We start from the raw sequence: 19,420 nt of genomic DNA, 5'->3' as shown, positions 1-19,420 counted from the left end.
TACTTCATTTACCCTTAAGATGTCCGTTTTCAGCTGCAGTTCTGTAGGTGGAGCAGAATGCATCAGTCCCAGCAAAGTGCCCATGTCATCTTCCCCGCTAGGTGATAACACCAACTGCTGGATGATCATCAGAGCGTGCTGTCGGCACTGCGGATACTTCACAATGTTGTGCACACATCTTGCACCACCAAACTCCCTGAAAATACCTATGCAGATTGGGGGGAGGGATGGGAAAGTTGTAAGGGTAGCAGCACGGGTAATAAAAAAAAATATATATATAATCAGTAACAAATAACAACAAAGAAAACACAAAAGACATTTTGATTCACTTCTGAAGATTGGATGATAGGGTTTTAGCTGTGTGGATGCTTAATGATTTGCACTAGTATTGGATGCTTAATGACTTGTACTAGTATTTGCGTCTCACAACAAACAAAATAGAACTTCTCTTCAAATGTTTTCCATCAAAGGTGTTGAATATAAGGGGGCAGTTCTAAAAATCTCCTCAATAATTCTGCTACTTCAATGAATGTTATTCTTCTTGTGATACAGGTGAAAGAGTCAACTGAAACTAAAACATGTAACAAAAGCAGCACCTTTAATGAAGACTATCAGCTTTTTTCACTAAGAATTGTACTTATTACTTGGGAGTAATTTGTTTCATTGCCAAAAACATAACTGAGCTGCTGGACAAGAGCAGCAGCTATGGGCACTGATCTGCTCTGTCCACAAGAACTGTGAGGTAATACACAAGCTTTCTTTTGCCAAGATTCATCTCTGTAGCAATAGAGTTTAAACAATTAACTGTTCTCAAGCTTACTGGATATACAGAACACATGCAATATATTAATTGAAAATTGTCCTAAAACCTCCAATCTCTGGAAACAGGCCACTGTGCTCACATCCCTGTCCTACTGCACAAACAGGGACTACAACTTTCCTGAGAGTTGGTTTCTTCTCTCTTCCTGTACAGCTCCGTCACACATCTGAGCTTGGAGCTACTGACCAAAATACAGCTTTCAGCCTCTACGATAATTACAAAAAACCTCTGTGATTCCACGCCACAGCTCTCACGTCTTAATTCTGTCTAATGAGAAAACCCAAGCTGAGCAATAAATGTTCCAGCGTACAATGGATTAATATGATTTACCTGTAATCTGCACTAATTCTTCTCTGACACCTTCTTATTTTAGCCTGGTTGGTTCTTCAATCACCACTCAAAAGAGTCCAATAACGCTTTTTTCCCTTCTCCCCTGACAGGATAACTAGCTTGATAGGTGCAAGGGCACAACAGCACATGATATGTACCTCAAGTTCAGTTAAGTTTCTGGCAGTATTTTCTACAGCATCCTCACAAGCAGCCTGACACAACAGTCTAAATGCAAACATGACAGAATAAATACAGAACTAACTGAAACATCAGTTCAGAGCAATGTCTGCTTCTCGACTGTGCCCTTCTGATTTGACAAAGGACACGCCACCCAGCTTAAGTGCTGTGAATAATGCCTTTACTAAGATAAGAATGAGCGTATTTAGCAAGTATGTGGATAAAGTTGAGTTGGCAGATGTAAAAATCCAGTCTTGTGGACAAAATTCAAGAGTCAGCTCAAAAAAAAAAAAAAAAAAGCATAGCAATGAAATGGAATAAGACAACAGTGGAAGTTTCAGAGGATTAGAAACTTACCACTATGTTTAAATAGCACATAGGAAAAAAAAATGCAAATTAATACCATAGGAAATTAACAATGATGCATTAGCAATGATGCACCCAAGACACAAGACAAAGATAGAAGTCATCCAGCATACACATAGTTGTTTTAAAAATAATAGCTATCTGCTGTTGACTTCCTAGAGTGCTGGCAATGGGACAGATGACAAGACAACTTTAGCTTAACTCACAACAGAGAACACACTGTATATGAGGAAAAACAGAAGTAAGTCATTAAGACCATAGAGGGAGGAAAGGTATACAGAAACCTGGCGATCTTCAGTAGGTACACAGAACATCTACTCAGAATGACCTATACATAGGTTCAGCACACATAGCCAGACTATAGAACCTCATACCCTTTCTAAAGTACCACTACGTTTGTTCAATTTCAATAACTTATTCAGAAAATACCTAGATAGTATCTTTCTTTCATCCACAGTGCACTAAGATGCAGTTATTTCTCTACCCTGAATCTCAGCTGTTACTCCCAACTACAACTTTTGTCTTTCAGACAGGTCTTTCAAAATCAGCAGTGCTATAATTCCTTGCTGCTAGCGAAATAAGACATGTTGGCACCCAGTTCTTGGCCTCCAGCAGGAAAAGAAGTTGTCTTCCACTTGCTTTCACTGATAACAGACATTTTTGCCCTACTCAGGCAAGATTTAAACTCCTTTGAAGGATCTGAATGACAACACAGAATTAACGTATTAAAGCATTTTTACCCACAAGGCAAAGAAACACTATCTACCAGAATTGCATTAGTCAAAAGCTGGAGGAAAGAGCTTTTCAAGTACACTCCCAGAAAACAGGAAAAACATTTAAAAAAAGGAAAAAAACAAATGAAACTTCTTTTTTCCTGTAGCCTCTATGCTCTGATTCAGCCTCCAGCAGAGCTTGCAAGTGATATAAAGAAATCAGTTTTCCAAGTAAAGTTGTGATATGTTTTTGCATGCTATTAGTACATAGGCACATGAACTTGCTTCTTTGTTTTATTGACAGAAAAGACCATGGGTTTCAGATGAGAACAAGTACCTTCTCCACTCTTCTGTAGGAAAGCAGAAGAGATACAGTCAATTTTCCCCTGCTTTTTCTTAAAAGAGAACACTTCTCCCCAGTATATCCTCCTGAATCTGGAAGGAAGCCCTAAACTCCTAACTAGAGCTGCAGAATCCTTCAGCGACCTTATACCTAGTGGCAATAGGCTCATCCACATGATGACTCTTGTCAATCCCTTAAAATTACTCCCATCTGTGGATTACAGCAGAAAGCTATCACTCTACACCAGCTCTGATGCACTTAAGAACACATTTTTGGTCCAATATTCCCTTGAGTTAATAAAGAGACACCCATTAACTCCATGGAAATTTTTTCAGCAAGCCACTCCGCTTTCCGTGACCATCTTGTTGAATTTAAGAAATAAAGCAGAGGGGCAGATAGAAAGTATGCTAATTGCCAAAGGCAAAAGGACAAAAGTGTTTTAGAAAGCTCAAGGTAGTATAATCTTGCAAAATGTGAAAGGCATAAACTTGAAGATGTACTCCACAGTCAGATTCATTCCCTGTCAGTTCCCTCTTCCTTTTTTCATTTATATTTAATCTAGAAACAACTCACTTTTGTAAATATCACCTTATCCCTGAAACAGATATACACATTTCAATTCTCTTTTAGGGCCAATTGTATTGCTTTCAAATTTGCTTTTATCGAGAAAAACTACACAGAAGCAGGAGAAAAAAAATTTTTTTTTTTTTTTAAACAGAAGTTTGTTCAGCAAAGTACTCCAATTTGTCCAAAAGTTATTGAACACTGAATCTGTATTTAGAGAAAACATTTTGCTTAATCAACAACAGAAAATTAAAAAGTTAAAAGCTTTCTGCCATTAGGCCAGAAGCTATGTTTAAACAATGAGCAGCCAGTTGAGCTGGACAGTCGGATTCCATTCTTAGACATTTGTCACGGATTCTAACCTCTCACACTGAACTGAAAACAGGAACAAAATCAGAAGGGAGTAAGCAGCTGTCAGAATAGAGAAAAATAAAGAAGTGGGAGAAAAAGGTCCCTGTGACCAGAAACTTTGTTTCTCCAAGGTGGTGTCCTTTTCCTCCCCTCGTCTTCTTCCTCTCATAAAGCAAAGCAAAAGGTTGTAAGAACACCTATCACTTTTTTAGTTGCTTTATTTTAAGTTCTCAGAGACAATTTGTACTACTGGGAAAAAACATTTTCTTTTTTATGTTGCTCTTCGTAAGATAAAAGAAATAACGCACAGCATAATCTGCCTCATTTAGAAAAATAGATACTTGTAACTGAGACCAATTTCTAGGTACTGACTAGGAATATACCCTCAAAAAAAGGAAACATCTTTCACTACAGATGGCACACGTTTCTAAATCAAATTTCAGTAGACATAACATCGTCAACAGAAAATTACATGTGCAATTATGCACTTACATTTGTTGTAAGAAAACCAGTGCTACAAAGCCCTACTACATGATGACTGCAGTAATGTTTGAGGAGAAATGGATGTGCATGGTTCTTTTTAAGTAAAAAATTGCCAATATCAACTAAAAACAAAGAAAAAAAAACCAAAACTATCTTAAATTCCTTTATTTTATGTACTCCAGGTTATGCTACTGATATACTCTTATGGAAGAAAACCTGGCAAGAAAGAAAAAGGATGTTTCGCTGTGTTTAATTCCCTGAAGACAGAAAATCAGGACTACTTTGTCTTTAGGCAAATTTCTCAATCGCATTTTTATAAGCGCTTTGTTTTTATAAGTGCTTTGCTAATGGTCTTTCTACTTACCTGCATTTGTGTTTGAGCCTTGTAGTAGAACCGTCAGGGTCTCCATAACCAACAAAGCCAACTGCTTTTGGTCCTCAAATGAACTGTTTCTTGAATCCCCTAAAAATAATTACAGAAGTAGAGACACTGTTAAAAAAAAAAAAAACAAAAAAAAAACCAAACCAAATTCACTCTTTGCTAAGATGCTCCTTGATTTTTTCCACCAGCGCTTTCAATTTCTTATTTCCCCAGAGAAAACAAACATTAATTTGTTTTCAAAGCAAATTTCAAAGCAGGTAAGATTTAGTCTGCATGAGCATCCACAGGAAAGCTTAATTATTAAACGTGTGAAAACACCATTTATAAAACCAAGAATTTCAACAGAACCTTTTGAGCTCTGTGAGCTCAGTGCCTGACAATGCAGCTGTATGTGTTGTTTCATATCTCCAAATATTGTTTCTTCAAGTCACAATGCCACATCATTGATGAAGACCAACAGGATCTGCTTTGTTTTCTGAATACTCACAAAGAGAAATTCCACGCAAAAGCTCAAAACATAAGGGCAACATCCAACAAGGCAGCACTCTAATCAGATGTCATCTTCATCCATTTTTAGAGAAGCACTTGAGAAATTACATACTTTCCAACAAAAGTTTCTAGCAATGTAGGTTTTTACATATAATCAACTGATTCACCAGCAAAGCTTCATACTATAAACCCAGGTAAATCAGTCAACAATTATATATAGAAGTGTCAATGACACGTGCTAACTTTACTGCTGTTTGAGTAAAAAATACATTAAAAAGCATGCCAATATGGTTTGTACTTGCCAAGCAACTAGTGGCTTAACTCTGAGATTTCCAATTTTGGACATGAAAACACTTATATATAATTTCTTTTTGTAATATTCTTATTAGAATATAGACCTAATGTCTTTTAAAAAGAAGTCAGTAAACTTAAATACATAACCCCATGAAGAGCTTTATAGCACTCCTAGGGGGCCAGTCAAGAGAACTAGGGTGAAGCGGGGGGGGGAGAACTGGGCAGGCTATGTATTGTTTCTTCACTCTTCTTTTGATGTACAGAAACTTTAACACTAAAAACAACATCTCGAAAGTCTTTGAAAAAATAAATTATGAACTCTCACTTTGATTTTCTGAAACTGCCTTGTGAAGGAAGATGGAACCCCAGTGTGTTTATAGGATGACACAGAAATACCTGCCAGAACTCTGCCCTTAAGATACACATTCCATCTTCCTTTGTTTTCCTCATATCCATTATCCTCCAACATTCCCAGTCAAAAATACATGCATTAGTAAAATGGAAGACCACACGTTACCTTGATCATTCAAAGCCTGGGTGGGATCTTTCAGAAGGGCTGCATATTTATGAAGAAGATTTACCATCACCTCCAAAAGCCCCACCTCCCTGAAGACATCCTTAAAGATGTAGTCATGACGGGTGAATTTCAGGAGCGTCTTCATGGCAATGATGCTACAGTGATAAGAAGTGCTGGATTTTAAAAGGATGCTCACACTGATCAGTTCTTTACAGGGTATGTAATTCAAGCTGAAGACAACGAATTCCAGCATCTCAAAGTATTTGGTCTGCACTTCTGGAAGTTTAGAAATTTTCTCTGCAAACTGAGACAACGTGTGCTGTGATTCCAAAACGAAGTAATTGGCGTTGTCCGCCATATAAATATTCGTGATGGCATCAAGGATAATTTGTGCTAGATAGCTAGTTTTTGCTTTCAAAAATGCATTCTGAAGGACGGAAAACGCTTGAATATTCCTCACGCTGTGACCTAAATTAGAAAACAAAGTGGAATAGGAAGAAAAAAGTGAAAGTTCTTGATTGTCTCAATGAGCACACTTACTAATAACATTCCATGCATTCTAATAAGAGTGGTTAAAATAACAGTCGTGTTACTTTTTTTTAATTAAAATGGGTTCTTCAAAGAAGTCTTCGCATAACCAATTATATTGCAAATCCTACAATTCACTACTCTTTCAGATGACGTCTTTGTCTTTGAAAGCAAGTGTTTACACATGCAGCTAAATGAATGATAGTTTCTTCCAAATAGGGAAGTAAGGTGACCTATTTTTAAAATTTGCAAGGGGATACAGTTCTAGAGAAAAAAAATAAAGCCTGCACATCATCTGTCTGGTGTGCAAGAAAACACATTACAGAAGCAGTAAAATGTTCTGCATTCTGTAATACAAAAGACCACTTGGGTAGGCTAAGTTTAGAAGAACATGCATCTGATCACCTTCACTTAATAGAGCAATAAGCAATGACAAAGCCTTATCAGTTGAGTTCAAAGCTGAACAGCACGCATGACCTCTGAGTTATCCCATTCTGTTCACTCTTTGGAAATTCTGCGTCATAAAAGAGAGCTAAGTGAAGAGAAACTCCAGAGGGCTGCAGAAGGCCTGCCTTCAACAGAGAGCATGCTCTTGCTCAGTTCTGCATTAGAATTTTACACAAATAATCATACCAGTATCAGATAATGGCATTGGGGTGGGTTTTGGGAACCAGCCTGTGAATAAAGAAAGCTTTGGCAAGGTCCATTACTATCAATAATCAGGAAATTAAAACAGATGGAAGAATTTGTGCTAGTACTACTGTTACAATATGCTTTACACAAAGACTTTCCATCTCTAAAAGCTAGGTCAAACTTCTTTTAAGTTCCATAAATTTCAATCAGATCTCATTCATTTAGCCAAAGACCGCCTCGCTTACATGTGCTCCTGTGGCACCAATAATTTTCAATGGACAGTGTAGATATTACCCTACTAGAAAGTCGCCTCAAAGCTCAATGTAGTAACTTTTACAAGGATGGTACAATTCATAGTGGTCCAATCCCACTGTGTAAGAATCACCTCATGATAAATATCCTTTGGAAAAAAAATATAAGTATAAAAGAAAATCGGGATGCTCTAACAATAAAACCTTACCTTCGAACAAGCTAAAAGTAAACCATTAACGTGATTTCCAAACCTTCTGTAAAAGAAGAATCTTGATTTCTTGTGTATGCTCTGTGGAATACTACTGTCTCCATCTTTTACAAACTCAGGTGTCCAATTTAAAAGAAAATTAAATTATCTCAGGGCCTAACCTGACTACTTTCCCTGCTGTATTCCTCCAGAAAGGAACAAGAAACTTCCTTGAAAAGTTACATGCAACAGTTTCACTTACTGGAAGAATATTCACAGTAAATTGCAAGTCATATTCATTCATTTCTAAAAGAAGGCGTTCTGCATGCTTTCTTTAAAATGAAAAATGTTGCAAAGTGGATGGAGTTCAATAAACATGAAAGGGACGTAGGCAGTGACAGACAACTGGTTATGTTCTAATTGAGTATAAACAGTTGTTTCAGGCAATCAAGCAGATTAATGCATTATCTTTGATTGTTACAAGGACCCCTGAAGAAACCAAATCTTCAGCAGCTCTAAAGAGTTCAAAACCTAAAAAGATTTAAATAAAAGCAATTAAGGAAATGTGTTAATACGTTCTCCACAGATAACTCATCAACAGAACTGAGAAATAAAAGGAACAGACAGATGTCATGACAAACAGGATAAAATGAAATATGAGGTGGTGGGTTTTTTTTTTTTTCCTGAGACAAAGGGTTCTTATGTTACCATCTCATCAACACTGATTAGCTCAGGCAAAAAAATCAGTGTTATTACCAGAATATGAACAAACTGAACTCTGCATATATCATCTTTTCCTGTTTAGTGCAAAGGGAAAACAGATTCCACCAAGTAATGAGCTTTCTCAATACCAGAAAAGTGATTGTCCAAAGAGATTAGATATACAAGAGAAATAGTCAAAGTAAATCCATTAGCATACCAATCTATAAAGATCACCCTATCATATCACAAAACCTTTGCAAATATCTCCAACGTTACTAAAAACCAGAGTGAAGTCCAAGAAGCAAGCTAGCTCCACAGTCACCTGCTAAACTCCACAGTCCTTCCCTTACGTACAAAATCAAACTGCATTTTAAGTGTGTAGAATCAAAATTCTGTTTTTATAAAAGTATTTCCCCTGCAAACTTTCTCAATCTTAGATCCATATCATAATTCACTGTGCTGCAAGCACACCACAGGTTTCACCATTCCCACCACTCTGAATGCTCACTGGTGATGAAACAACAACAGCTCACAAAATAGCTTTTGTCAGCTTTAGCAAGTGTAACAGAAAGCAAATCTCCACAATTAAAACAAACAAACAAAATACAAAATAATAACAAACCACCACCAAAGCAGCACATAACCCTTCAGTACGTTCTAAGTTTTGTGAGGTCAGATTAAAACACTAGAAATCAAATCCGTGCATTTTCCCATACTGATAATCCCTTAAAACATCCAAACAGAAATTATGAACTTTGTGCAGATGTTTGACTTGCCCTACAGTTCTCAAAAAAAATAAACAAAAACCCACAAAATTGCACATTTACTTTTTTTTTTTAAGTACTAAACGCAAAGAAAAAGGACCTCTAGGACAAGATAACCAAGGGTTTCAATAAGCAATCTTAGTAAAAGAACTTATACTCAATAGCAAGCAGTTTGCATAGTACACAGCTTCTCTGCATTTTATTGTTTACATTTTAAAACATAGCATGAAGGAAGGAAAAAACATTCACCTTTGCCTGCAGGCTGAGGCACTGCAAATCCAGGTAGTAGGAAAGGTACCCCAGTGGTAACACCAGCTGGTTTCAATTCATTTACACCATATGTTGTTAAGGAAGTAATCAAATTAACCAAGTCCTTCAAAGCATCCTTTGATTCAGCCTCTTTTGCCTGTTCTAATCTAAAGGATATCAAAACAACAGAAGACTATGTTAGCACAAGTCCATTTCAACTCAAATCACTGTCATCAATGATTTTTTCATTTTTCTCTGTTAACTTAGAGAATAACCTCAAGTACCCTGTACGCTATTTCACACGTTCTCCATTCACATTTCTAACCAGTCAGTCAGTCAAACATTAATGGTTTATGACAGCATACATTTATTTCACTTAGAAATTCACTTCATAAATCTTGCCATGAACTCAACAGCTTGCTAGAAAGCTGCACAGATATTAAAATTTATTTCTAACTTACCCAGAAGGCCAGTTGTATCCTGCATAAAAAGAGGAATGGCAGCAGGGCAAGAGAGGTGAGGAGAGAGATTTTCTCTCTCTGCTCTAGTGAGGCCCCATTTGGAGTACTGTATTCAAGCCTGGGGCCCCCAGTACAGGAAGAATGCAGAGCTGTTGAAATGGATCCAGAGGAGGGTCACAAAAATGATCAGAGGGCTGGAGCATCTTTCTTATAGAGACAGGTTGAGAGAGCTGGGCTTGTTCAGCCTGGAGAAGAAAAGGCTCTGGGGAGAAACCTCACTGTGGCCTTCTAGTACTTGAAGGGAGCTGCTGGATGGCAACTAGTCCACAGCAGGGGCACTGTAACTGGAGGGGTTTTAAGGTTCCTTCCAACCCAAACCATTCCATGACAAATCCTCTTATGAATAGGAAGCTGATAGGCAAATACCTAGATAGTCTGTCAGTACAGACTATCAGTACAGATTCTGCACTTAATCTACTGTGGCAAATTCATAGCTGATAATTAAGGAAATAGTCTTACTAGAAACAGAATACCTAGCAGTGCACAGTCAAGTATCCTTTTTAGAACTACAGACTCTTACATAGAAATCCTAGAGGGTAGAAGTTGTCACATCTAATTCTAATCACCACTTACTGATAGTAATTCAGACAGGGAAAATTAAAAAAGAAAAAAAAAAGAATACAAAGAAAAAAAAAAAAAAAAACACTAACCATTAAAACCCAGATAATTCTTCTCAGTTCCAATCAACTGCTTACACATTCAAATCTTTTTATCCACGTATTACTGTTCCAGGAGGACAAAGCTAAGGAAGACAGCATAAGCAAACAGCTTTCTCTTAGCCCCACGCAAACTGCCCAGTTAAAGACCATGGGTCACATGCTGGGGCTGCAATGACAGGGCGGAGGGAGGCAGCAAAGGGGTAGTTGGAACCAGCAGCACCAACAGGCCAGCTTGCTCCCAACATCACATCTGTCTGCATAACTCAGCAGGAAACCAACTGAACAACTGAATTGCTATGCAATTGTCTTCTAGCTGGGAAGGCACTTGAAAGTCATCAAATGTTTCATTGCACACTATGTCTCTACAGACCTGAGGAGAAAGACAGGGACCACAATCCCTTTTTTGCTTATGCAGTGTAAGCAGTATTTTTCTTCATGCCGACCAACTCATTCTGCATCCTGCATCTTCACTGCAGTGAGACCACTGGCTGAACCTCATTCATACCACCATTACAGAAGGACTGAGCCTATCCATTACTATTATAAGAATCTTCCACACACCCTGTGTTCTTCACAGGTCTCTGGCAATGTCTTAAGTCAATATCTTCACATACTATTTTGCCTCATTAGCTCCAAAGCCTTCCTTCTTTGTGACTGGACTCCCAGAGCCCACATTTCATACTCCTACATGACAGTCATCCTCATAACAGTACTGCACACTGGAAGACCTTCTTCCAAGAATTTCTTGCAAGGTTTTTAGCAATTTTTCTGGAGACAGTTCACAAGGAAGAAATGATAACACATTGCTGTGCTTTAACTCTGTTGTGTCAAATGACAAACTGGTGTGCTGTGTGATTGTGCTCTCCTTTTTCAGACACACAAACACACTCCTCTACCTCTTCTCATGCATCTGCCAGGGTATCTCCATTCTTTCACTGAGAGAACGAGCAAGCTCAGGAGAAAGTCAGTTTAAAACACTTGATGTACAGAGGATCGCTTTTATGCTTGAAAATGAAACTGCTAATGACAGCACATTCCTCAAATTCTGCCTAACCTCCAACTGACAGTTTCTAGAAAACAACAAGTTTTTCATATATAACAAAGCATTCATTCAAATAATTTAATTCATACTCAGAACCACAATTTATACTGAAAGAACAATAACATAACATGTATTGTAGCAATTTCGGCACAGATGGCAATTTATGCATGATTCTGTCACTAAGGATTTCTTATGCCACAATAAAGTCTGATATTCTTTAAAAACAAACAAACATAAAAATGTAGCACATAATAGAAAGTTAAGTTCTAATATTTGGGTATAAAAACCTAACAACTCAGAATCCAAAACAAAAAACAGAGTTAGCTCTTAATATTAACTCTTCTCATTAATGGCTATTACAGTGCTGTTTCCAACCATCTCTGACTCCCATACACGTGATAACGTGTACATACAGATTCCATTTCTGCATTAGCAGCTTGTGTTTGAATGACAAACATCAGCACCAACAGTACAGTACTCGTTTCATCATGAAAGACGATTTAGTTAAAAAAAAACAGCACCAAGGAATAATAACCTAAACAATGTAGTTTCATAGCAGAAGAGAAGCATGTAACTTGATGCTTTGGTCCTAAAGTCTTCATTTCATAGCAACCTACAACCATTATCCTCCGTTTAAATCCATTGAACTATTCTTTAATAGGACTTGTTTGTTCGTTTTTTTTTAAAAGAGCTCACAGCCATTTGTCTGCAGTCTTTTTACATACCTGAGGAGGAGATCACAGAGGAAGTTGTATCCTTGCCATATCCTAAAATCATCCAGTAGTGTTTGTGATACATCACTGGAATCTTTGAGAAAACAAGAAAGCCCAGCAAACATCTCAACTATTTCAAGGGGAGAAAGGTCATCAGACTGCTGCATGTTCTGAACACACGTGGACAAACATTCTTTTTCTGCAAAGAATTGTAAGAGATGTAGGATTTTACTGACGTTAATCATTGAAATGAAAACAGTTTCTAAACGAAACATAGCAAAAAGGTAATGGTTACTTAATTATCTCTTATCATGCAACATTTAACCTGACAGAATGCCTAGGGATGAGTAAGATTCTCCTGTAGCTTCAGATTCGATTCCTACCCTTTTTCTGCCAGCCCTGTCCTCCCTTGGATAATCTTTACCTCTTGAAGAAGACAACTGAGCAGACAACTACCAACTTTTATTTGAAAAGTTCACCTGGGAAAATCAGTCAAATGAGAAAACAAATATGAACTGTTTTAATAATTCTACAAGATCCTATTCTGTATTTAAAAATAGTTATAGAAAGCCCTGAACTATACTATGTTGCTGGTGTTAGGTAAAACCTGACACAGAACATTCACTGCATGGCTCCCCTGGTCAGCAATACTCCCTACTCAAACTTTCGAGTATTTACAGAAAAGTGCAAGTATTTCTAGCTAGACTGATTAGAAAACTTCCCAGAAGTTCATATCAAAACCCAATAAGCGAGTAGACGTTTCTTTGCGTGTGAAGAAAAGCCTTAACTTTTCCATAATATGAGTCTCCTGACATATTATCTCTTAAGTCAGGTTCACTTTAATGTATCATCATAAATCCATCAGAAGCTTGCTACAGTTGTATGTAAAGTATTTATCAGCTTTAAAATCCAATCTGAAAACATTTAATTGATGTCTAATTTGTGCTTCTAAGAGATGCTGTACACTCATTTTTTTTCTCACTGGAATTGAAAAGATGCTGCTAGTGCAAGAAAAAACAGAGATTAACATTTACTGTGAAGTATGCAGAGGCAAGGTGACATCTTTCATAAATTGCCGAAAAGGTTTTGCAGCACCTTGTAAAAATTTGCTTGCCAGAGTGTGGGGAAACAGTGACTTTTTTTCCCCCAGTAATCACAGACTACTATAATTTGTGATAAGAATGTCAGCTCACTGAAACAAGTGTTCCAACTGAAAAAAAAATAAATATGCACTTAGATGGTGCCACTGTCTGAAAGCCCTAAATACAATATCATAAATACATTTTACCAAATTTCATATCTCAAACACTAAATAACTCAACACTCATACAACTATGATTAATGCCACACCACTATTTTCATTCAGGTATTTGTTCTCAAAGCTCTTTCCATGCATACTATCCTCTCTGACACCAGCTGTCATTTCACCTTGCTCTCCCAAGTCCTTAGCCACTAACCAGTGTGGCAGCAGCCCTTCTGAAGCAAACAATGAGCAATTCCGTTATAGATGCACTGGGGGTAAAGTATTTGGTAGGTTAGCTTCCAAAATTTCTCACCATCTCCCCTTGTATGCTAGTTTCCATACCAAAAACAGGACGCTATTTCCCTCAAATAAGACCAAGAGGTAAAAGTGAATGATTCTGGCTGCTTCGTTCTCTTGGTGGCTGTCACACTAGTGGCACAGGAACTGAGAACAGAGCCCCTGTGAGAGGTGTGGGCAACAGCCAAGCAGAGGCTGGAGAGCCCTGGGCTAGGTGCTATGGATAATGTTTTTGGGGCTGGGGAACTGACAGGGCTGGCTGGATACAAGCTAGCTGTTCCAACACAGCCTCAGTAAGTACTTGGGGGTTCCACATTCACACCAGGCTCCCTCAAGCATTTCCTAGTGTCTCTTTATTACCCAGGTTTCACTACGTTCAGAGTATAACAGCCCCTTGATGTCCTGGATAACAGAGTAAACAGCAAATTACTGGTGGCTGTATCAGTCTGACCCAGTACTTCCCGCAGAAGTGAAATCTCAGACAAAGAACGTTCTTTCAGCATATCCAAATTAGCTCTCCCTGATTTTCATAATGCACCAGTATTTACTACAGAGCAGATGCTTTTCTAGGCTTGTAATAGCTTAAAATGCGTCAGCAGAACACTCTGAGCTGGTTCCTCTTCCTGCAGCTTCCTCAGATGTCCCTACACTTGAGTTGCCAGCTAGAGTAGTACCTAGGCGAAGTGGCTGCTGCTAATTCAAACATCGGGCAGAAAGCAACAAAATCCCCTTAAGAATTCTATCGGCAAAAATGACAAACCTATTCATCTGCACAATGAGCATTTTTCAGTAGAAGCAGTTACTGAAGTTACTCAAACAGTACCAACAGTGAGACAGAATCTGTCTTCCTGGTTATCAGAAGCTTTTGCAGCAAAGCAATTGGAAAACACTGCTGTTTTGTTTTAGATTGACATGTGTGAAACAAAATGAACTGAAAATACAAACGCCCTGAAATGAATGTCACATGTACATCAAGACCTAGGTCCAAACAAAAAGCCCACGAGTTTTTTTTGATCTACAGTTTTCATGCCTACTTCACTATTAGTAAAGCAATCAAAGAGAAACAGATAACTAATATTGGAGAAAGACACATACCGTGAATGTATTTCACTACATTGACACTAAGGCCGTGACGCGATATGGTCATCAGTACTTCCCCTGCACTCTTCCTCCAAGGCAGATTATAGGGAGGGCACCATGACGTTATTGCACTGAATAAAAGCTGCAAATCATCCTTTTGAGCCAGTTCTTCCGCAGGGGACACAAAACTGCACAGTTTTACTAAGATCTGAAACAGTAAGTAAGTCAGTAAACGTCTAGCATTATTATCTTGCTGTTGGTATTGCCATTTCTGCCTAGACTTAGGAAAAGTTAGAACTTCCTTCCAGGTAGTGTGCACGTTAGAAGCAGCAATGTGCTTTTCTCTCTTCGCTTATTAATTTAAAATAGGAAAACAAAGACAAGGCTATTTAACACGTGGCTACTTCAGGACTCAATTCAGGTGAAGATTATTAGCAGCAGAACTTAAATAAATCTCTCAGGTAAAACAGCATGCTTGTTTTGGGTACCAGCATATTCCTTCCTTCTATAATCAGTCGTTGACTGATTCAGAGGTTTGAATCCTGCAGTGGTCCAAAGGCTCTGAGAGGCAAATCATTACGTTCCTTCCTAATGCAGGGAAGTTTACTGAAAAGCTACTGGCAGAGCAACATCTGTACCTTCTCAATCAACAAAAACAGCCCAGAAAGCTTGATAGGGCTGTAGTGTTGCTATAGCCTGTCCTATCTGAAATCCTGTAGCCTGGATCCGAATTGCCAGATTACCTTAAGATTAACAAGACAATACAGAATCACAGAATCATAGAATTGCTCAGGTTGGAAAAGATCTTAAAGATCATCAAGTCCAACCATGACCTAACCATACTACCCTAACTAGCAACCCTCTGCTAAATCATGCCCCTGAGCAAAGGCAGATTATATACGAAGTACGCAGCAGTGCAGCCTGTCGGTACACTGTTCTCTTTCATGCATTTTCTAAGGACATGTGTTGTCCACTTTCTGTCTTCTGCAGAAAGCTGAGGCTCTTTCCCAGAAAACATAAGGAAGATTTGGGAAAACTATCTGCATCCCAAGGAGGCACAGAAGTTAAAACAAAAAGCAGAGCATGGGGGCTACCTGAAGCCTCACCCTCTCCAGCTAACTCATTTCCAGAGCACTACTTGGTGGTCCTTGATGAGGGATAGAAAAGAGCAGAGAAGTAGCATATTAGGGAAACTATTTAGGTAACTTCCACCATTTTTTAACTCTGCTAACTGAAATACAGCAATGCAATTTCTGAAAGGTAGCTCAAAGCACATCATGATTTCTGCTTTGGAAGAAAAAGTGCTGTACTAGGACAAAAAAAGCCAAAAGAAGAAAATGGCTACATTCCAATAGTGAATGCCACCAGGCAGATAGTGTAGCTAGTGATTGTGAGAATAAGCCTGATCTTTATTTTTGTAGCACAAGCATCAAAATGCTGCACAAATTTACACTTACAAATCTCAGCACTGCCTTCATATCACTGAAGGTGATGATTACCAACAGGCTCCTACAGTTTTGTGTGTGGTTACGTAGTTCCTTCCAAAGTGTACATGGAAACTGACAGTATGACCATTGAGTCTGCTCCTTCTAATAGTTTAGCCACGAGAACATATGGGAATTTCTTCACAAAAACTCCATTTGGAACTTGGAAATCAGGAGCAAGTTCCCTGATTTCCCTGGCAAATCTGGAGAAAACCATCTGGAAAATCACGAGGGATAGATAACTAACAGTAAATGCAAGCTAAGATGGTTTACCCTCATATTTAAGTTACTTCCAAGTGCATGATTTACTTCTGTAAGTAAAAGAAAATCAGGATATGTGAAATTAACTCACAGATAATTAACAATACTCGTATTTTTTACTATGTCTATTTCAATCAACATCGGCCAAAGATACCAAACATCAGATTAAAGCAGAGCAATAGCAAACACTTTCCTCCCTTTAGACAGCTGTTTGGAACAGGCGCAGTAATTTTATTTTTTTTTTTTTTTAAGAAACACTTGCTGAGGACAGAAGTCACAGGATAAACAGGACAAGATTTTAACTTCATCTGTGCTTCCAGAAACTCTAAGACTGAAGTTTGCAAAGAAACAAGTGAGAGCAGTTTCTGGAGAATTCTCAAAAAGCATTTCTCCTCTTTTTGTAAGATCTATGACCTATTTTACCTTTCTTACCTGTACAAAGACTTTCTGTAGTAGCGCTCGGCGCTCTGCGAGAGGTAGCTCATTCTGTGCTCCTCCAACTACCTCAGGCACATGTGGAAGGTCAAAAAACAGATACAGACATTTAACGAGTGTGGAAGGCACTGACATTGTAGTCATGCAGTCCACGGTTTTCTGGGGAGAAAGAAAATAGAGCAAAACCACAGCTGAGCAGATTATTATACTCAAAATATTATGCTCCTATCATACAGTTGACTCAGACACTGGTTTTTCCTTCTAACACTTCAGAGCTGTCCAGGTGGCAGTACAAACTGGCCATCTATTTGCAAACGCCTACCTAAATAGTAACCTTAAAAATAGCATCCTAATTTATTTACACTGCAATAGCATCTAACAGCCACAGTCAGAAGCAGTCCCTGCACTACAGAAACTAAAACCAACAGCCTCTGCCAATAGGAGCTTGCAGGTTGACTACCACAGTTCAGCCATGCCCTCATAAACCAGCTATTTAATAGTAAGAATGAGCACACAATTAGTCAATTCATGCATTTGGATGGCAAGAAGTTAGAAGCAGGAATAAGGAGCAAAGCAGAAGAAAACAAGAAAGCATCATTGATAAGGAAAGCCAAATTGGGCGGAGGCTGGTGACATACTAAATGTGTGGCAGATGACATGCTGAGTTATAATGGCAAATTAGAGCAGAAAGGGCAAACCACACAGCGGCCTGTATGCTGCCACATATTGGTTCTCTAATACGGACAAGGAGCGGAACCAAAGGCAGAAGCAGTAATGTTTGTGACACCATTTATTCATCATTGCTTTTGGCTTCCCCTTCTAGTAATGCATCCTACATAAATGGGGGGCAGGCACATATTGACACTGAGTGATTTAGGTAGTGCATGTGACATGAATCTCTTTGGAGGCTAAACAGCAGCACGTTCAAGAAGCCTTTGGGGAACAATAACAATTGCCTGCAATAATTCTAACTTCAAGTTCCAAAAGAATGATTTTGAGGCAATTGAAACCACCAGGAGCTGAAGCAGAAACTGTGGCACTGCAGCAGAAAAAAGACCTTAACGCAGAAACTTGAAAGTAGTCTAAAACATCATTTAGTGCGTGTTCTCACAGTTCGTTGTTGTGATTCTTGTGTGCCTCCAAGCCCACAACTTTCATTAAACACTGCTGTTGAAGACTAACCTGTCCTGACGAAGCTAGTAAATTAATTGTAGTGAGCAACATCCAACCTCTACTTGCTTCTTCACTTTGATTGATTTCCAGAAACTGGACGATGGCACGACTTGCAGCCTCTGTAAGGGGGACAAGGTGAAAAGAAGGGAAAAGAAATAAAAATTTAGTTTTGAAGTCTGCAGCATGGAAAACTTCCTCTCAATAGTCTGTGCACTAAGCATGAATTCAGCTCTAAAGCAATACTTGCAGGAAAAAAAAAGTAATAATCAAAAAAAGGTAAGAAAAGGACTAGGTTCAGGCCTATTCTCCCCCAACACACATTCTTGCCTTCCACATGCACTTGGCTTTGACACTAATTTAGGCTGTAAAAAGTACATTTTAAGTATCGTGTTTTCAACCAGTAGTCAGGTTGTACAGTTGCAAGCAGCAACTGTTCTTTAAGTATTTTGGGTTTACCAAACACAACTTAATACACCTGAAAAAGAGTAATTCACTATCACATAAGAGTTTCAGTGGGAAAAGCCAATATTCATGGCCTGATAAGGCAGGAGGAAAGAAGGGGGAACTGCACTGAAACCAGACCAGAGGGAATGGTTTCAAGCTACGGCAGGGGAGATTCAAGCTGGACATTAGGAAGTATTACTTTTCAGAAAGGGTGGTCAGGCACTGGAATGGACTGCCCAGGGAGGTGGTGGAGTCACCGACTCTGGGGGTGTTCAAGGAAAGACTGGATGTTGTGTTGAGGGACATGGTTTAGTGGGAGCTATTGGTAATAGGTGAATGGTTGGACTGGATGATCTTTTAGGTCTTTTCCAACCTTGGTGATTCTATGATTCTATGAAACAACAGTATGGAGAATAACTGGACAGGACTAAAGGGAAAGAAATGCAAAAAGCCAAAAGGAATAAAAATAGGAAAATAAAAAAGGTAAAAAAGACCAACAACTACCTCAGCAACATCCTACTGGTTTTTTTTTTGGTAAGATTAAAATGCTAACAACTTATGGTTACTTAGCATGAAGAAGGGACCACTTTTGAAATCAAAAGTGATTCTATACCAATGAGAGCATACATTAAATATTCAGCCTGGGAAATAAGTTATCATCCTTAATAAATATGAGCAAAATACAATACGAACAAGAATATAAATGAACTAAAAATGAAGTCATAATTCATTGCTGTCTACATACATGTGTGTTAAGACATCTGTAACGCCAATAATGTGAAGTGCCCATAATACTTAAGGAAAATCTAAAATTGTTTTGCATTAATACTGCACATCAATCATCTTCAATACTTTCAATGTCAGCTAGAACTGAAAAAGAAGTAATGTTGATAAAGAGAGGAATTACAATGAAATTACAAAACA

General features: G+C 38.3%; 1 protein-coding gene across 7 annotated transcripts in view; it reads right to left on the bottom strand.

Moving 5' to 3' along the window:
• Positions 1–19,420, bottom strand: part of WDFY3 (WD repeat and FYVE domain containing 3) — a 143,528-nt gene that overhangs the window by 78,738 nt on the left and 45,370 nt on the right. For all 7 annotated transcript variants that reach the window (XM_085222605.1, XM_085222608.1, XM_085222609.1 and 4 more), the window contains 8 exons: positions 18,062–18,171; positions 16,877–17,038; positions 14,715–14,907; positions 12,092–12,278; positions 9,145–9,311; positions 5,830–6,297; positions 4,512–4,610; positions 13–206 (listed from right to left, as the gene is read on the bottom strand). In XM_085222605.1, the coding sequence (XP_085078731.1) occupies positions 13–206; positions 4,512–4,610; positions 5,830–6,297; positions 9,145–9,311; positions 12,092–12,278; positions 14,715–14,907; positions 16,877–17,038; positions 18,062–18,171 (1,580 nt within the window). The remainder of the gene's footprint in view (positions 1–12; positions 207–4,511; positions 4,611–5,829; positions 6,298–9,144; positions 9,312–12,091; positions 12,279–14,714; positions 14,908–16,876; positions 17,039–18,061; positions 18,172–19,420) is intronic.

This window comes from Meleagris gallopavo, chromosome 4 (genome assembly GCF_905368555.1).
Source record: "Meleagris gallopavo chromosome 4, MGAL_WU_HG_1.1, whole genome shotgun sequence".
Classification (NCBI taxonomy): Eukaryota; Metazoa; Chordata; class Aves; order Galliformes; family Phasianidae; genus Meleagris; species Meleagris gallopavo.
Note: the sequence above shows the minus strand (reverse complement) of the source record. Positions and strands in the feature narration are given on the sequence as shown.